At 39.4% G+C, this 20,756-nt stretch overlaps 1 protein-coding gene across 6 annotated transcripts in view; it reads right to left on the bottom strand.

Annotated features, from left to right (window-relative positions):
- rptor (regulatory associated protein of MTOR, complex 1) overlaps positions 1–19,802 on the bottom strand; it is a 157,931-nt gene extending 138,129 nt beyond the window's left edge. For 4 of the 6 annotated variants that reach the window (XM_029498876.1, XM_029498908.1, XM_029498899.1 and 1 more), the window contains exons 1-3: positions 19,364–19,802; positions 17,418–17,592; positions 1,094–1,196 (exon numbers count right to left, since the gene is read on the bottom strand). In XM_029498876.1, the coding sequence (XP_029354736.1) occupies positions 1,094–1,196; positions 17,418–17,585 (271 nt within the window). In that variant the 5' untranslated portion in view covers positions 17,586–17,592; positions 19,364–19,802. Of the gene's footprint in view, positions 1–1,093; positions 1,197–17,417; positions 17,593–19,128; positions 19,319–19,363 lie in introns of those variants that run through there. The other 2 variants (XM_029498884.1, XM_029498891.1) reach the window with 2 other exon arrangements.
- Between the last annotated feature and the right edge of the window lie 954 nt (positions 19,803–20,756).

Raw genomic sequence — 20,756 nt, 5'->3', positions numbered from 1 at the left:
GTAAGTAGCTGCTTAAGTACATTACTTTCCATGTGTCTCCGTCTTTATTCTGCCATTATGATTAACTTCTCTTCACTCTGAGATCTGAAAAATGCAGCATTGAGCTCATTTGCTCTGGATATGCAAGCAACTGACAGCTAGGTCTCTGAATGACACACTGATGAGCTGCAACATCACCCACCGGAGCCAATGGGAATGTCCAAAGTGGAGATGTCCCTCCAGACATTACTAGCAAAGATGGTGGATGTGAATCAATTGATTAAAAGACAGAAATGAGGCAGAAATGCTCCAGTAAACGGGTGAGAGTGTCTTATATTATAGAAGAAGCGCATGTGGTTAATAACTAAACATAGTGCATTTTAGGGCGTCACCACTGCATTTATTTCCCAAACAATGTCTCAGGGGCAGGTCTGTAGAGTGTCAGCATCCTCATAAGCAACTCACAAAATTAAGTCATTCCTTAATGTTCTTCCCTCACTCAAGGAGTCAAGGATTCTCTGGGGAGGTGTTAACACTCATTGGGGATGGTTCCTTTGGTTTATATTCTGTGTTACGTCATATAGTTGTTGACGGAGCAGCCTGCTTCATCCTCAGTTGACAGAGGCCATATGAGTAGAGCTTCCGTGAGAAACACTTGAGAATATCTCCAAAAAGCCACAAACTAAAAGCTAAACCTTCACTGTGAAGGTGCAATACAACTGCATGAATATCAGTGGTTCTGCGTATGTTCTACAAGAGCTTCTGGTTGTAAGACTAGAATAGGAAACGCCTGAGATACCCCTTAAAATATAGGGCTGGATGTCCACTGATCTAATGCCATGTACATTGCAATGAAATTGCAGTAAATTGCTACCAGATGTTAACATTATACTATTTCAATAATGGCAATCACATACAGCCCATATGGGGTTAGTAGGATACTGCTGTTTTTTTAATACAACCTTACAGATCAGTGCTCAGTATTGGCTCATACACCCATACAGTTATTGGAAGTGGGGGGGGGGTATCTCAACATCTCACCTTCAGTAGGAAAAGTGTTGTGTTTTTTTTTTTTTTATGTTGTTTGTTCATTTTCATGTTTGGACACACTCACCAATCCAGCACTCCAGTCTGGCACAGGGGGAGGTCTTAACCACATCAGGAGGGTCCACTCCCACGTTGAGACACAACACCAGGGCTACACTCACAGTCTTCATCTGAAGGGGAAGACATGGGACACAACATTATCCTCACATCACATTGTCTCATCAGTGCTCAAAACAAGCTTGGTGGATTCACTTTTAATGCTTTTCAAACCACGTTAAACTCTTATTCATGCTGGTATTAAGTTCCACCGCAGGAGTTTCTCCCAGTAAACCGCACTCTGCAGCTCGTTGCCAAAGAAGATCCAGCGAAGCAGATTTATTGACTTCCACCTTCCATTTTTCCCATGCCATCGAGATAACCCAGCAACAGAAACACAAGGCACTATGTGTGTGAGCTCCTACACCTCCTTGAGGAACCTGGCCTTGATACCCATGGCTTTATATTTGAAAGGTGCAATCAGATAGAGCCCCATTTTCGGATAAATAAATGTTAAAATGGTACAGCACAATTCAGCTCAATTCAACAAAGCTTATTTGAGGAGACCAAAACAAAAAAAAAAAAAAAAAAAAAAACACACAAGAAGAAACATAAACATAATCAGTGCAGAGGCAAAGTTTAATATTGTAATGGGAATATCAGGGGAGAACTGCGTTACTGGTGCAATCACACCAGGTAATGAACCATGCCACAATAACCACTATGGCATGAAATGAGCAAGACACTGACCATGGAAACAGAACAACCATCGATCCATAGGTTTTGTGACACATCCAGACAGACATGGACTCACACAATGTCAGGCAGTCCCCAGCCCTATAGGGTGCCGTTACATATTCCTGCAGCTGTGAACATGTCTGCTTTCCCTGTCTACACCTCTGAAACACTTCATTTGTGCAGCAGACGTCAGTCATTACGATACCCTGACGTCTGAATGAGGTCATTCTCACAGTGTGCCGACCTGAAACAATATGTGCTTACAAAGGCTCCCTGGACCTTAAGCCTTCTGCCACAACATGGACTTGATTGCAACAAGAAGACAATTGCTGACAGCTGGCTCACTGACACGTTTTCCTTGTGTGTCACTGCATTTATCATTTCAGAGAAATGTCCAAACTCTTGAGACTTCATTTGAAAAGAACAAAAGATGTTCTGAAGCTCTGAAGTAGCATCCGCCAGCCTTCTCAGCCCGGCTCCCTTAAAGACATTAAATCTCAGTATTTCTCTACAATTGTGCTCAGTTTCTTACATTTGCTACAAAAAGTTCAAAACAAATATGAGAAAAGATAATCAGAACAGTATAGAATAATGTATTATTTCTGCATTGGTTCATGTTTTTTTTTTTTAAATCCTCCCATACTTTTCAATACCAGTCATGAATGTGTGCGTTGGACAGATGTGTAATTTTAACATAAAATGTGCGTTAGTGTCAACATATCTTTCATTAACCCAAGAAAAGGATTTCCTTGTAAAAGATAAACTGCTGGGATTTTTGCCATCATTAAACAGGAAACTGTTTATTTTATGGCACTGATTGACTACAAATTATGCATTGCCAAACAGTAATGATTTGTGAAATGGTCTAAGTTACCTTTGTTGCTGCCATTTATCTTATCTATTTTGTTGCCAAAACTTTTACGGGCGATACAAATCCAGCTCTGTTTTGTATAGCAGGTGTAATGTAAAACTTCCATTAGTTTATACCATTTTCAGATGAAACGGTCTGGTGGCCATGATGGAGGTGAGCGTGAAGGACAGTATGGAGGCCCTGGATGTAATGTAGGTGATTGGTCTGTCATATTTGAGACAGCTGAACCATTTAGGACTTTAAAAACAAACAGCAAGGCCAGGAGAGGGCTGATACGAAACCTCATCCTGGAACCAATCAGCAGCTGAGTTGCAGCATTTTGGAGCAGTTGCAGGCAAGACAAAGGCAACTGGCAGCCCAGCCTGATAGCTGAGCTTTGTGGATATAAGACCATAGATGACTCTTTCTAAGAGAGTAAAGGAGAGAAAGGGTTTTATTTTGGTGATGGTCCAAAACTGAGAGGTTGAATATCAACAAAAATGGTGGACTTTTCCCAATTTTCCGTTATAGCCAACTTCTCTTTTCTAAAAGTTGATAGTTGCATGGTTTTGAAGAATTTGGTTTTTGTACATTAATGTGCAGTACTGTTGTCATGTCAAACAAAATTCTTTTGAACTTTACTTCATGTCATATATTCTGTCAAGTTGTTAAAAAACACAAACTGAGCATGTACTTAGAGCTACAGCAATTTTCTAGTCTCCACATGTCAAACACTTACATGTAGGTCAATTTAATAGTCTTAAGTGACCTTTCACAGATCATGCCAGACACTGCGTGTCATGCAGACCTATATACCATACATTTGTGTACAGTGGGTTGTGTGACATCCCTTGCTGAGCGGCATTGTTGTTGTTGCAAGGGTAATTAAGGCGCCCTGTGCTTTCCCACTGACCAAGTAAAAGGTCAGTGTGCTAGTGGGACACAGTATGACAAGATTCAACATTTACACACATCCAGACACATTCTGACACTGCAACGCACCATCTCATTTGTTTCCACCTGACCTCCTGACCTCTCACCCCTTTCCCACCTGCACAATTGGTACAATTTTTATTTTGTTCCTGGCAAATGAGAACAAATGTACACAATTACATGCACACAAACCCCTAGGAAACTGAAAACAAAACTAAGGTGGAAATTTATACAGCTTACTTTGACATGACATTCTCAAAAGCTATTATAATAGCAGCAGCTAATAACAGCCATGATATGAAGTAAATGCTAATGTCAGTACGCCAACATACAGCACTCAGTGACAATGCTATAATATTAATTGTATAAATTACCTAGTTGAAGACATTGTATTGTATCCTAACGTTAGCACAAGACATATTTTTGACAAGACATAATATTGGCTACTGATCAGACCACCAGCATTTTTACAATGGAAGGACAAAACTGTTTTTTCCAGCAATGGATAATCAGTACTAGCAGTCTGTGTAAAGGTCCAAGGGTTAGGGTGCTTATTGATTTCAAGTGATGCAAATGTGTCAAAGATGTTGAGCCACTAACCACCCAAGATGCAACTGCCAAAATGCAAATGCAGAAGGTGTTAAAATGCCGATTACCTTGTTCAACGTCTCACTGTGTTAGCATGCTAACATTTGCCAATTACAATTACATAAAAGTACAGCTGAGGCAGATGGTATGCAGTCATTAAAAAGTACTGCTTTTAGTGCTAGATGAAATTGAGTTACTTTGGTAATTACCTAGGTTATTACAAAAATCATAATAATCCATCTAGTGCTGCCCTACTGAAAAAAGGCTGAGGGGGGGCATTTAATGAGGAAACAATCTCTAATCTAGCTATATGCTATAAACAGACCCATGGGGACAGAAAAGGTGAGTAAAACCATAAAATAGTCAATCATTTAGTCCAGGTTACAATCCAGAACAACCACAATCAATTTTAACTAATTATACAAATCATTGAATTGTTTTGTTTTGAATAGATAATTTAAACATTCATAGTGTAGGTTGTTCAGCCTGACTATATATTCATCTCATGTCTTGATTATACATTTGCCTATATTGCCTATAGCAAGACTTTGGATAAGTAATTGTACTGTTAAATGCAATCAACAATATACATAACTGTTCATTGGTCAACAGTCTTCTCATGAACACTAGAAGGCAGAAAAAATTCTGCCATGGTCTAAGCAACCAGAAGATCTAAAACTCAGTCAGGTTTAACAGGACAAAGATTTTACTGCTTTCAATCCTTCAAAGAACTGGAGGCTTTTTGTCAACAACGATCCAATGTCCCCTGACACACAGCTCCAGTCTAAGTGACAGAAAAGTCAATGAAAAAAATCAAGCTGCGTGGAAGCTAAAGGGTGCTCTTACTGCTTATTTAGCACTTGATAGTATTTGCTGATATTTTTTTAGTCTGCACCCTGAGGTGTTTCCCATTATCTTGTCCAAATGTCTCAACATTTCCTTCACACTGGGTTGATGCAGATCCTCTGTTGACAGAACAAACACCTTTTTTCTGGTAATTCTGTTCTGAGTTAGCTCAGGTCAGACGTACACCTATCTGTGCCGAAAGTGCCTCAATCTTTGAGGTACTTCACACCTTTGTATGTGGTAATTGAGGTGATTCAAAGTTTCTGGGGTTTGGGGTTCTTGTGAGCTTGTGAGTTCACATTCAAGTGTCTAAGGTTTTCAAAGCAGAATGTCACCACACGGTATATATTTTCCAAAGCATCATTAGAGTCTATTTCTGTTCTGCGGCCAAGTAAATCAAATTTATATTCTCGATGTTAATATGTGAAGACTCTGTGAATATAGTCACTTATTTTTCCTACTTACCCCTTATGTGTTCCCTCGCTGTCGCTTGTCTGGAGCTAAATATGAGCAGTTTTCTGTTTCATGCTTTCTCCTACATGCTTATCTAGTAGACCTTGGTTTCCCTAGCGACAGAGGATAATAGTGGCTCCTCCTGGACAGTATCAGGTATAATTGAAGCTTAACCGTGAACCACTGTCTAACAAAACAACCTGCTCATCATGTGACTAAAAGGGAGAAAGTTCCTTCATAGCTCTTTCTCTCAAATCACCTTTTCCCCAACAACTCCAACACTGTTTACATTTTCTTATTCAGCAGATGCTTTCATCCACAGAAATTTAAAGTGAAAGACAGCACTAAAACTTCTGTAGAAGACCTTGGTGTAAGCACTAAGTACTAAATCTGTCCAATAAGGCAAAGTGCAATCAGATCAGGTAAAGAACTCTGCTGAAAGTGCAAGTACTATTTGGGCATATTAGGGTGGTAAAGGTGTTAAGGGTGAAGATGTTTTTGAAAGGATGACTATATGCACACATAAAACCAGAAATATACATATGCATTATTCTCACCACTTCCTAAATAAGGTATCACTCAGTTTCTGAATAGTACTCACTGAGAAATTTGCCCTAATTTTCATTCCTATAATCAACCTTAAATAGTAGAAGACACCAAGTGACACAAGATTATAGGCACGTCTGCAAAAACAAAAAGAGAAGCAGTCTCACAATAGCATATCAAATCACAGTAAACTTTAGTCCAATAACTCCAACTGTAAAGGCTCTCAACTCTATTCCACAGGACTACAGGAATCATCTAAACAGCTTGGGCATTGTGTCACTGTGTGGGAGAGAGACTTTCTTAGTTTTTCACCTCACATTGTCTCTGTCAATAAATGAGCAAGGAGCTTGCTCAACCTGTTTCAACATACAGCATATGACATATAGTTGGAATTTCACAGTCATGTTAAATAATGAGGATATAATATCAATTTAATATATTAATATAATTTCATTATGATTCAATCATATTCTGTGTCTATTCATTATTTTTCACTAGTCTGTATCTCCAGAAACATGTGTGTGCATGGTTTTTGGGTGTTCACCATGCTCTTCAACCTGTTCCCTTTCATTCAGCCCTTGTTGGAACACAATAAGTTCCCCCTCTGAGGCAGATATAATAAGAAAAGGACTCTCAGATTTTGTCCTTTTCATTAATTATTCAAAGTTTGACTTTTGGTTATTTTTTTCTTCCGTGCTTGTGTGCCCTTTCATCTGATTATTGGCCATTTATTTATTTTGTAAAAAATAATGAGTTAATTAAATGTATAACTACACAATGTGCTCTTTTTCAAAGCTGATAGAGACCAAGTTCAATGGTATCACTAGCCCTTATTTAATATGCATGTAAGTGCATCTGTTCTGTTTCAGCACTGGCAGCAATCTGTACTAGTATCCTGGAGAAAGCCTTTTATATTGAAAACATTACAAAAACACAGACTCAGCTGGAATGATTGATGATCGTTTGGATGAGACTAATATAGATGAATGAGGGACAGTGACTCTCTGCTCCAGCTCTTTGTGGGGGTGGAACATGGCATCTGAATCTCTGCGTGGCTTGCATTAGTTCCTATCATAGAATAAAATGTCAGACCTTAGACTTTATGGAGTCAGTTAGTTTTGTGTACTTCTTAAGATAACATTGATGTTAACAAAACAGACAACCAGGACAACTCTCTTAGAAAGATAAGCTGGCTCTTTTAGAGAAATCAAACTGACGCTCTCTCACACTCTCTCAAACATTTTTATGCCCAAATTTACAGTTACACCTAATTGTCACAATTTCGCAACTGATCCATATTTTCTCAGTTATTTGTTCTTTTTTGTTTTTGATTTCATGATCAATTGTAGTCCAGGCCCAGGTTTCAGACCAAGATGCCGTTCTATACAGAGCCAGACCAGACCTAATATTTGACTTGATTTCATACTATTCTTTCTTAAACATTGCAAAATTTCTAGTTTTTATGACCCTGGCTAGCTCAGCTAATCATTGTGACGCAAGTCATGCAAACACATACACACACATTGGATTGGCACTTGAGATCTGATATCAGTAAGCAAAAAGAGATGAGAGAAGAACATCTCAAAAAGTGTCATCCAGTGTCTTGTCTTGTATAACAATCCAAAACCCAAAGATACTCTGCAGACCGTCACAGAGGAAAGAAAATGAGAAACTATCTTTTCTGGGAAGCAGGGAGCAGTGAATTTTTACATTTTTGACAAAACAATATATCCAACATCAAAATAGTTGCCAATTAATTTTCTGTTGGAAAGCAGTTCTATTTCAAGCTAATCAGTGAGCGTAACAAAGGTCTCATTTCATATTAATGAATTTAACTGAACTAAAAAAGTCAGTAAGTCACAGAACAAATTAGGTTTTGGCAACACAGTGGGATAGAAGAATAAAACTGATAACTTCCCTCAGGCGATCAATTGACTTCTGTTTTATATTAATCACCTTTATATTTTCAAGATTATTAAAACAGACAAAAGAAACTATTTGTGTGAAGTAACAATAACCGATTGTCATCTGAGAATTGTTGTTGCTTTAAATGACTTTTGGCCTATTTGTTGGACACCTTGGAGAAATTACAGTAGGTATTTCTCATCACATTTGCTTTTAAATAAATACAATTCAAAAATGAATGAAATTGAATTTGATTAAAAGGAAGGCAAAGCCGGGGAGTTAAAAATAGTGAATAGAAGGAAAGAGGGAGAGTTGAGCCCAGCAGGATAACAGATAAATCAGGATTCCCGCTGTGAACAAAGCACCTTCTGAACCATAACAAGTAGCTCTTCATCAAATGGGCTGCCCTGGACTATAATTTGACTATTAGCATTAATCTAAGAGGAGAGCCTAAACAAAATTAGATTCTAATACAAGCATGCTCTGGTCCTCATGGATTTCCAATAATCTCATAAAGTAGTCTTCTATATGCAAAGGATGGAGAGAAGGAGAGGAAGAGAAAAATAAAGAGAAAACATCTTTGCTGTGTTAAATAAATAAATAAACAAACATAAGAAGAAATTAGAAAAACAGTGAAAGAAGACGAAAAAAAGAGGGATGATGTGGGTGCATGTCATCCTGTTAAAACCTATGCACATAATTGGTTGCCGTAGTCCTCTCATTAATGACTGCACGGGACTCCAGGGGACTTTCCAGTCCTTTCCCTCTGTGCCCTTTTAAGACTCCCATACATCCCACCACCCCCCCACCCCACCCCACCCCCAAGTCAATCAATGGTCCCTGTTTATTTCATTTGTTACTCCTGCAATAAATGAAGTTTATGGTGGAGAGCATTGATCTGCTCCAAGCATGTCGTAGCTCACTCCAGGCAACAGGTCAGGTATAGGACACATCAGCTACTTTTAAGGCTTACTTTGGCCAAATAGACAAAATGCAAGTTGGTTCTCAAGCAGCCAGAGAAGCCTGGAAAAGTGGGGGGGAAAAAAATCATAATTTATGCCATATTTTTTCCCCTCAGCAAAGGATAAATGTCCTGTTCTACAAACAAACTCTTCTGCATATTTAGTTCGCCCCCCCCCCCCCCAAAAAAAAAAAAAAAAAAAAAAAAAAAAAAAAAAAAAGGGACAGTGATTTTTGCACTTCTGCTGCTCCACTTCCAGGAGTGAGGAGTCATTATGAAATTTACATTAACAACAGAAAAAGTGCAGATTGGGCAACACACAGACTGCGGGGGGGGGGGGGCTTTCAACATTTTGAATGAATTATTCCTTCTTACTTATGCCATCCCCACAGATTCAGTCCACATAAATTTAACAACTATTCTTACTTTGTATGGGCCAGTGATTTCTTTTGTAAACTGTGTGTGTGAACAGGTGATTTGCAGCACATTGTGAGGCAGAGTGTGTGCCACTGAATGTGAGGTTTTGGCTTCCACAACAAAGAAGGCACTGAAGATGAATGTGATCTACAGAATGTGAAAGTTCACACCAAAGTCCAATACAGTCATTAAACGGTTTGGTAAATTAGATAAACAAGCACACATCATCACACACATCTGAGCTGAGTACGCTGCAGTGGTTTAGTGGGGACTATGGCATTTAGAGGACATCTGTGTATTGGAACTACAGGAAATAACCCAGTTTACACTCTCCCACTATAAACCGCATGAGTCTGGGCAAGCACATCGGTCACATGCTGTGATACCCAAGGAACTTCTCAACCTAGGGGAAACAGTGAAAAACATCTGTCAGTGCTGTGGTTTCTCTTCACTCCTGTTCAATATGAAGTAACCTTTTCTTTAACTCAGATTTCATGCATTGTATGGTGTATTCTTTATACTATATACTTTTTCCTAAAATTATATTGCCATGCATCACTATGTTTACAGTATCTATCATGATACTCATCATATCTCCAGATTCTTCAGACATACAGAGGTAAAGGTTCATTTAACCAGGCGCCAAACTGCCCACTGTTTATTTCAGAGCATTTCAGTTTTCCTCCCAAAATCTTTCTTCAGATCAGTTGATAAATCAATATCCTCATTTTTATTGGGTAATAAACACCCCAGGATTCATAAGGTGCTCCTTCAAAGGCACAAAATAGAAGGGGGGTTGGCCCTGCCCAACTTCATGTATTATTACTGGGCTGCACACATTCAAAAAACAGTTGGACCTAAACACCGGAAGTCAACTGGTGCCATTCAGAAGCTGTCGCCTGTATATCATCTTCGCTTACTGCTCTAGTTACCACAAAGCTACCCTTCTCTCCTAAGCAGTACTCTTCTTGCCCTGTTGTAATCTCCACTCTTAAGATTTGGTCACAATTCAGACAAAATTTTAATCTGACGGACCTCTCTTTGTATGGTCCTATATGTGATAATCACATCTTCCTCCCAGCCAAATTGGATCCTGTCTTTATCCAGTGGAAAAAAAACAGGCTTAAGTAAATTCAGTGATCTCTATATATTGTCCATTAAATTCAACCTCCAGCACTATTTTCAGATTCACTAGTTTGTTTGTACTATTAACCCATCCTTCCCAAACTTACTGCATAAAACAGAAATAGATATTATTCTGCAAATTCTGCCCATCATAAGGGTCTTATTTCAAATATTTATGAAAATATCACATCACTTAATAAGGTGCCACTTGATAAGATTAGGGCAGACTGGGCAGAAGAACTTGGAATAGTTATTTGTGATCCAACCTGGGATAGAGCATTAGGTAGAGTAAATGTGTCAACCTCATGTGCTCGCCTAGGCTTAATTCAGTTTAAGGTTCTTCACTGAATTCATTACAGCAGGGTTAGACTCTCTAGGATCTATCCTAATATCAGGGAAGCATGTGTACGTTACCATGTAGCTAAGGCTGACCTGGCCCATATGTTCTGGTCCTGTAATAAGCTGCATAACTTTTAGTCTACTATATTACAAACGCTATCTGGAGCTTTTAGCAAAAATATCCAACCTAGTGCTGAAATGGAAATCTTTGGAGTCCCAGGGGAGGGTATAGAAATAACAAATTAAATTAAGGATGTGATTGCTTTTTCAACTCTGCTGGCCCGGAGAAGAATCCTGCTGGAGTGGAAGTCAGCACAACCACCCACTGCTGCATCTTGGATGAAAGACCAGATACTCTTTCTCAAGTTAGAAAAGATAAAATATTGTATCAGGGGGTCAACCCAAACATTTCACTCAATATGGGCTCCTTTAATCGACTATTTTAAAAAACCTGAAGTACTCCCACAAAATTAAAAATGAGAAAGAACTAGCTCTGTTCTGTGTTCCCCCAGGAATTGAGAGGCTTGCGTAAAGTGACTAGCATAGGAGGGGTTTTCAATTTGATCTGATTTATTTATTATTATTATTATCTATTAATGTAAATTTCCAATATAATGATGAGCATATTGTAATGTATTTGAGTGTGCAACCTTTTTTCACTTGCCCTTTCTTTTGTTTTAATTTATTTACTTTATTTAAAAAAAAGGCCACAATGTCATCAACTCGTCATTCACAACAGCAAAACAACATGCCTCTGACACTGGCTATAAAGAAGTGGGCTTGAAAAGCTAAATCAATACAGAAAATGTACATTAAGAGCATAAGATGGTGATTCAGGTTGGCTGGCAGGACAAATTGAGGCCATTTTAGGCTCCTCTTACAAGTTCAGACAACTTTGTACATGGCACAGTTCACTTCCCAAACCCTCTATATCAATCTCTACCAGAAGACCAGCTGTGTTATTGTACATTACATTACATTAATCTTCATTCCTAATAAAAGCCTTCTGCTCATTATGGTAATACAAAGAGGAAATGAAAGATGATGTAAACTGAGACCAATGTCAGATCTTTGAAACTAATGGGCTCGATAAAACTGTGATTTCTTGGAAATCCAGAAATCCCAAAGGTGTACAAGAATCAAAGTTACAAGTATATGAACAACGGAAGCTTGAGAGAGTTCAGACCAAGGCCAGAGCTGCATTTTGTTTCACCATCTTATTCTTTGGGGACTTGTCTCAAGGACACTTTGCAGGGTGGGGACTTTGAAAATGCAGCTGCTGTTCCCCCACTTGCTCACGATAGTGAACTCAGCCATAACTCAAAGATTTTTTTAAAAATCACTAACATGTAATTATGTTCTGTACAAACATGTTTTGTTTGTATGCAATTACTGTTCCGTGGCTGAAAGTCTATATGCTGCCTAATGAACTGTGCACATTGATTGAATTCAACTAATGACGCAGAAGACAAAGCAGCGCAGACCACCTGCCCCATTTCCACATTATTACATGAGCTTGGGTATTGATGACTTATTGATTTCGTTACTCCTAAGGCAAAAAACACAGCGGGTGTGAAAACCAGCGTGGAAATGTACAAGTAAAACTTAAATGAAAATCCTATGGATGCGTTTGACCACCTGATGTTAAAAAAAATGAGTACATTGGGTGTGGTGATGGTGTCAGCCATGGCAGCTCACACTGACAGAAATGACAAATGGTTTTGACCCAATAATGGATTATCAAAAAAAAAAGAACAATAATAATAATAATTTAAGATATAGCACCACTGTATTCAGAAACAATGTGCATTGTCAATACTCGCATGCCGTAAAATGCAAGTGAAATTAATTTAAAAAAAAGCTTCAATTAAATAATCAAATAAAAATTGCTTTGATAATTTTAATTGAATTGAACTAACCCATGGTCAGCCAATGCCAGCTGACCATGGGAGAGGGCAGGAAACACCCTGGGTAACTAAGCAGTCTATCAAAGAACTGAATATGGAGACAAATAACCATTGGGTAATTTACCCAGAATCCTTCTTGCTGAAAGGCAGTGCTAACTAATGCTAACTAAAGTCACCATTCAAACCCCTTTAAAATCTTGCAAAAAAGCAACAGCTTGGGGCTTATTGTGAATCCAAGATGGTGGTGTTGTTAATGACAAACACACACAGTAACAAACTGTGTTGACAGTTCAACATTCCCTGGTAACAGAGTGTTTCAACAACAATGTGCTATCACTGTGATAATTACAATAGTGCTGCCGGCGTCCAGGAAAATGAAGGCACGAACTAGGCCACTAATGGGATACACTAAAATGTTTTGATAGGACACCATGGAGGACGGAGTGACACCTTGTTTGAATAAAGCCTCAGTGTGTTGTGTCTGGTTTAAGATGTCCCAGCTGTGAGTCTTCGTCTGACTTTGGTCATGTGACCTCTACATGACACATATACAAACAGGTTTTTTCCTTACAGTATAAAAAATGTGGCAACAACATTCTTGATTTTGTGATCTTGTATGTGCCTTTATTAACTTTATTATTCTTCATAAGTTTTCAAGTTTGCAAGTTTCTTATTGCTGTTTCTGTGTGAAATTTATTAGTAAAATGTATGATTGGGTGAAGCTGACTGTGTTGCCATGGTGGAGATTTTGCGCTGCACTGTGTAGATTAGTTTGGGTCATTTGATCTGTACTGATGTAGAATAAATGGAATGCATCCTCTATCCCATTATCGGAGTCAGCTTTCTTCCACTTTCATTTCAGCGTGTAGATCCCCATCACTTTCTGCCTTTTGTTTTAAGAACTTTCACAAAAAGGGAAAAGAACTTGCCTAACTGACACAACCAGGGATTACAAAGCAAGGTAAACTGCTTACATGCCACTGTTTGTACGATGGGCTACAGGGTTTGTCATGATCAGAGATCAGGTCAGCTACATGAAACCAAGCCCTTGCCACTTTATTAGATGCACTATACAAACACTGGACGCTCTTCATATCCTGGATTCCTCAAGACATTGTAGATGTTAATTCCTTACATTCAGTTCTTAGATGACATCCTCGGTATATAGATGAGTTAGGGTGTTCTTCTGCTTACATTTCACCAAAAATACTAAAAATACTACTTAAAAACTTCCTGTCCAGGGCAGAGCACCTTGACCTCCCTTAGTGGACCAAAGCAGCACAAATCATATTTTATGTCCTGCTGTCCAACTATTGTCTATTGTACAAACAATACACTGTCCCTCTTTGTCTCTGCACAATGCCTGTCCATTTACTAGTGCCAGACTAATCGAATCTGATCAATCGTCACACTAAAAAAAGTCACCTCCAATACAGGCAGTTTGAAAAATAAGCCCCAACAACACAATTTCTGTGTTATATTTCTGTGTAAAATATAGGGCCGATAAAAAAGGGCATCAGAGGGAGACAGGACGCAGGCAGGGTTTCTAAAGTGGCTACAGTGTTGGTTTTGGAAGTACTAAAGTTTGCATCATATTTGCGTCAAGCTACTCTGACGTCACACGGCTCACTGCTCCACAGGGGACTATTAAGCATAATGTCAGGGGACAAAAAAAGTTGCATGCAAGGTAGGTCAATTCATATCCAGCACTGACAAAGGTTATATGTTATTCACAATAGTATACAAGCTCTCTCGATAATAGGTGTTTTGGATGAAACAGCATATCTATTAAGCCCAAATCTAAAGAGAATTTATTTAAATTATTTATTTTAATATACATCATCAAGCAGGATTTTACCACTGCAGACGTTTTGACACGTCAGTATAAAAGCTGCGTGTTGCCAAGTGTTGCCAAGAAAATGAATAATGTCTTTATTTTGTTCAGCTCCTTCATCTTCGAGGTCAATGGATTGTGCATGCTGACTTTCTGTCATGTCTTATTGGTTATTACAAACAGTGGCACTTGTTTTAATATGACATTGGTTAAAATGTCTTCAGTCAAAAGGCCTGTTTCTGCTTATTAAAGACAGCAGTAATTAGGGGAAAAAATGACTTTGCCACTATGCCACTGACGTTAAAATAAAGAAACTGAAAAATACTGTTGAAGCAACCTCTGAGGCACAAACATATTTTTTATCTACAGGATATACAACACTAAAGTAATAGGCTTTGGCAGGCTTTGAGGAGTTTGATTTAATAAGTTCCTTAATCTTTATTATTAATTTAGTGTTTTCCAGTTTGATAATACAATAATAATGCTGTGGAACAGTCAAAAGCCATCCTGACACTTGACAGTGTCAGCTGCTACGATATCCAGGTACAATGACTTTTCACTCTGCCTATATAATGTCCTACCTTTCAGCACCGTTACTCCACTACAACTTAATGAGTTGTCACTGTGTAATGCTTCCAAAAACCAACTCCAAAACGCTCCAACATCTCTGTCAAAAAACAGAATTGATAAGGTGGTCCACAGTGTATAATATTCAATCCTCCAAATATCTGTATAAAACATTATTATTAATCATGTCAACATACACGTTGTTCTTCCAATTTCTGACTTAGTTACAACGTGTAATCAGTTCAAATGTTCTTTGTGAGTCATCAGGCTTCAAACCATTGAACCACCTACAGATCAATAACAGTCAAAGCCTATTCTGTCCTTATCTGATCAGGTCAAGGTTTAAGTTTGTTCATTAATATATCCACCTCGAGCACCAGCGTGAAATTAAACCAAAACACAAGTCACAGCATCTGTTCATTTGACTCTCCCATTGAATAAAACACATCATGTTACCAAAGTTAAAAACTTCATTCTTAATCAGACAGGGTATTTAAATATCTTTCTAATCTATAAAGAGGAAACTTTTCTGTACCTCAGAGCTCAGACATTGGACTTGACATATATATCTGAACGCTCTTATCGTGATTCCACGTGACCAAAGGCACACTGCAAAAAGAGACATGCACGACTTGATATCTGTCACTGGCCCAACAGGGGAATCAGGGGAATCAACGCACCATTTCGACCAGTGAGCCTTGTAATTGGACAGTCTCCCCCTCTTTCTCTGTCTTCATACTGAGCGAGAGTCTCCAAGAGCAAGATCTCTGATTTCCCACAGTGCACAACATCATTTACAGCCCACTCTGAGGCTCAAACTCCACACGTCTTTCACTAGGCTCAACTCTTCTCATTCCAAATCGCTCAATATCAAAACCACTACAGATCCCGTCTGCCAATTTAAAACTGACAAAACAGTTACTAGCCAAACACTGCATGTGATCACCCATGAACAGCTGACGAAAAATATGAGACGCTACAGAAAAACAGCATTTAAATCCATTTTTGTTCAGTTACTGCAACCTTAAAAGATTGATTCAACACCAGGCCGCTGAAAACAGAGAGAGCTCTCTTTAGACCCAGCTCTCTTAGCCAGAAGTGAAAGGACATATTCTTCTTACAAGTGTACAAATGAGGGTCTATGGCCTGAAAATAATTAAGTGATGAAAAATGAAATGTTACACAGCCAATTTAGCTTGACTTTCTGACAGGAACGCCCACTCCAGTCAGCCCCTCTCACCTCTTTTAAATCAATAGCGGCCACACACTTAATGATGCCTTCTCATTTAATGTCTCCCTGAAGCCTGACACAGTCACTGCGGTGTAATTCCACTGATGTCCTAACAAGAGCAAGGTGGTGAATTTTCCTTTGGTGCAGAGTTTGTGAGGGTTATGCATGACTACACAACATTTGCCATCATTACAGCTGTACAGCTCTGTAGCCACAAGGCAGTGAAATCACCAGGTTGGTGGCGCTACAGTGGATCAAACAACAGCTTTACCAAAGCTGACACACACTGTAGCCACCCATGAGCGAAAACGAAAGCTTTGAGGTCCTCCTGTCAAAGCGTGGCATGGGCAGCCTCCAGCAGAATGAAATGAATCGGTACTATAATAAAGACGACGGTGGCCAGTGATTTGCCACTGTGTCCTGGCTATTTAAAGACTCATGTCCTCTCACAGCACAGATTGTAGCATTAGTGCATTTGATTGGCCTTGTAATTAATTGAAAAAAGTTCAGAACCAGTGAATGTCCAACTGACCAATCCCAAGCACAGCCCTTAATGCACCAATGAAAGCTGGGTACAGCAACTGACGAACTCTGTCACCTTTCCACTGTGGTGCCATTACGTCCAAAATGTTATTGGTTCTTTTCTGGTCCATCAAATTCAGTCTAAATCTGCCCCCAAATACACAAACACACAAAAAAATGTAAACAACCTCCTTGGAAGAAGCAGCAATACAAACCAAAATGAAACATTTTGGTGTAAAGTTAACTGTGGTTTAGGAATGATTGCTCTTACACTGTAAATATGATGCTCTAGCTAGCAGCCAGCTAGCTAAGCTTAGGATACACACCAGAGGGAAGCAGCTGTGATTTTGAACAGTATAAAGGCAACTCTTACCATTTTACTGTCTGGTACATAACAGAATAAAATGTAGATAGAATATCAGAGGAGTCACCAGAGCTACCATACAATATCAAAAGAATTCATATCTAAGCGTGAACCTGAGTGAGCTTACACACAAAATCCTTTGAGACGGACTCATTTCAGATAAGAAGGATGATCCAACCTTCAACGTCCTTAAACTGTTGAATTCCTCCTGACATTCCTGACAACTTACCCTGTCCTTCATCCTCCAGCTCTGCGCCAAAGCCTTGGAGCCCTCTATCTTCTCCGAGTGTCGCTTCTTCATGAAGGCAAGGGGAAGTTTCCAGTCATTCATGTCAGCCTCCTCTTCCTCAGCAAGGCCCATGGCCGGCGAATGAAGCAAATCTGTGTCCATTTTCATCAGGGCCCTGTGGGGTAAGGGTAGCGTTAGTGACAAAGAATGTGAAAGACTTCTGCAACTGAAAGTAACACCACATATATATGATTAATTGACAGGCTTTTCCAGTTACAAGGACATTTGACAGAGATCTTCAGATGTGCAGTAATTGATAGACTAAAAATGTTGCAATGTCTTCCCATATTGTTAGCAACACTGAGCCCTTGAGAGATTGTCATTTCTCCAGTTGCATTTCAGTGAGCAGTGGGGCACAACAGCATTAATGTTGACTTTAAGTTTAAATGAAGCGTATCATCTGGGGTCAGTAAAAAACTAAAAACTATAGTAGGTTATTTTCAGACATGGACAGACAGACAATATTCTCTTTTATTCTAACTTTTTTTGCTTGATCGTTTTCCTTGTCTGCAGGTAATGATAATAGGTATTACCATCAGGACAGAGTTACATAGACTTTCTGAACTTTCCATGCATCACTTGCATTTTTGTACCAGATTCCTGATTATTGGTAATACTGCTGTAGGCCAAGTTGTTGGTATAAGTCTGTCCTTCTTTCTAATCTTTACTGTCTTGGTGGAATTTTCCAACATTTGCCTCAGACACAGAGAATTTCTGCCATAGTTTAATTACTTGCCTCAGTTACCACTTAACTACTGCATGTTCAACCACAGTCTTGAAATAACTCTTATTTGTGCTCGAGTTTAGATTCGTTGATTTAAATATCTGTTGGAGGAGACCAGGTGAGATACTTTTCTGCTACTTATGGAAGTTCTAATTATCAGGCAAAAACTGAAAAACTGTCTGCAGGGCCGTGTCATCTGTGGATGGGGTGGTGGAACGAAAACGAAAAAACAAACTACACAACTCAATACTGTTTTTAGTGCCAACCAATATCGCTGGAACAAAGCCAAAACATGATTGCACTGACAAACTGCTGTAGTAAATTTGTTTACTCACTTCAAGCTCTCCAATCAACACTAGTTCATGTAGACAAAGTTCTTTGATTACTGTTAGTGAAAATATTCAAGTATTTTTTTGAAAGAGAAACAATTTTCTAAACAAAAAAGTAGGTTGTGCATGAAATTGGTATCAGAGTATCAAAAATAAATAATGCACAGTGCAATACAACGCCTGACCTAATGTCTATATAAAGGGCATGTCATGCAGCTGCAAAGTGTCAAACTATCAACCCTTTCTCTGGGGATTGTTTCCGTAGAAATCTTTCTTATTGCTGTCTCTAATAATGTCAAGCCAGTGCTTTCCACAAAACTGAAATTATAGACTGAAAAACTTTAATGGCTGCTGAGTATCTCAGTTCATGACCTTCAACTAAAGAGGTAAAATCATTCGTGATGAGGGTTATGAGTCATCCTCTCCTGCTTCAATCAAAACCAAACAAACTCAGACCTGGATCCCCCTTGTGCTTAACTGTTAGCTGACTAGCTGCCCAACTAGTTTCAGTTGCTGGCTGTGACAGGAGATGGGCCCTGGGTGCTGTCATGATGGAGCAGCAGCAGTGTACAGCTGAGCAGCTCTGGGCTGTGCGCACCTGTAGTCCTCACTCCTCCACACCGACCGGCCAGCTAGCTCACTGTTAGCCGAGCTAGCGCGGCTAATTTGACAGCTCGCCCCAACTGCAGCCTGGCGGCTGCAGGAGTCTCAGCTGCTATTTTAAGCCTTCTGCCCAAGCGACTTGCGACACAAGCCGGGAACAGAGATAAGTGACACAGAGCAGATGTGCAGAAATGACGCTGTTGGCGGCAGCGAAGCGTGCAGATGCAGACCTCGGTGCTGTGGGATTATCTACCCGGGCTGGGGAACCTCTCCGCCTCCGGATGATGACAGACACGGTGGCACAAACAATCCTGGTCAGAAAATTGTAGGGCAGCGTCCACAGCCTGTACAGTATGTCAAACCCGTCAAATCCGAGTTGGACGGGCGCGTGTTTGCAGGGGAATCCGCGGCTCCTCTCCCCACGGCTCTTCGCTATGGGAAGGGGCTGGAGACGAGGCCCATCTTCACACGGACAGTCTGCCACAGCCACGCGAAGCACCGGCCGCGCTTATCGATGACTGGGGTCCTGTGCTCTTCTTCTACAAACCAGCGACCCAAGCAGCTGATCCGGTGGGATACTTTTGGCGGAAATCACATACAATCCCGAGAATATCTCCGGAGAAGCACTTCTTCAGCACTTCTGCAAGGGCGCAGCCATCTTGGGATGGACCCAGAATGCACCGTTGGGGCGGCGAGGCCGTCGTGAAACGTCACCGCCGCTGTTCCTCGATGTCACAAAGTGAAATGTAAACACACAGAGAGACACACACCGACACACACAGACACACACAGACACACACAGACTTTTACGACGGAATGAGAGATTTTTTTTGGGTTCGTAATATTTTCCCATCGGAAATTTACAATGTGGAGAAGTCTTGCCAATTCAGATCTCGTTTCCATGACCCTGAAAAAGATTCAATAAAGTCAAATGCAAAATTTTACATGTTTTTGAATACGTTTTAAAGTAATTAACCGTTTTAAGTATTATCAATAAATCCATGCATATAAATAAATAAAAGCATCTAAAACCATGAATAAAGTTATGTTTAATAAAGTGAATTATTTTCTTGAATGAATGACAAAGTCCCCTGAAAATTTCATGCGAATTTATTCTCGTTGGATATTTACTGAAATTGTATACCTAGTTCTCCCCAATGTATATATAATTATTATCTAGTTATTATGTACATATGCATAATCTTTTTTTTTTTACTTTTTATAAGTAAGTTGTACAAATAATATGGGGTGTTTTTTTTGTTTGTTTTGTTTAGCTAATATCACCATCCCTGTTCATACCTCCTAACATTTCTATACATTGTCAATAAATATTATGTATATTTTTTTTTTCTTTTATCACGCTGTGGATGCCATCCATCTCTAGCTTCTCTAAACATGGACCAGTTCATCAATTATGTCTTCAAGAGTTGCAGTTTTATTGTTTTGGTTGAAGTTGTGAAATGTAAGAGCTAAAAATTGCCCCACAATAAGAAGGTTGTGGGTTCGTTTCCAGGCCTGGGACCTTTTGTGCAGAGTTTGCATGTTCTTCCTGTGCCTGTGTGGGTTTCCTCCCATCATCCAAAGACATCATGTTTAGTTTAACTGGTGACTCTAAATTGTCTG

The sequence above is a fragment of the Echeneis naucrates genome, chromosome 1, assembly GCF_900963305.1.
Source record: "Echeneis naucrates chromosome 1, fEcheNa1.1, whole genome shotgun sequence".
Classification (NCBI taxonomy): domain Eukaryota; kingdom Metazoa; phylum Chordata; class Actinopteri; order Carangiformes; family Echeneidae; genus Echeneis; species Echeneis naucrates.
This window is presented reverse-complemented; position numbering and strand designations above follow the sequence as displayed.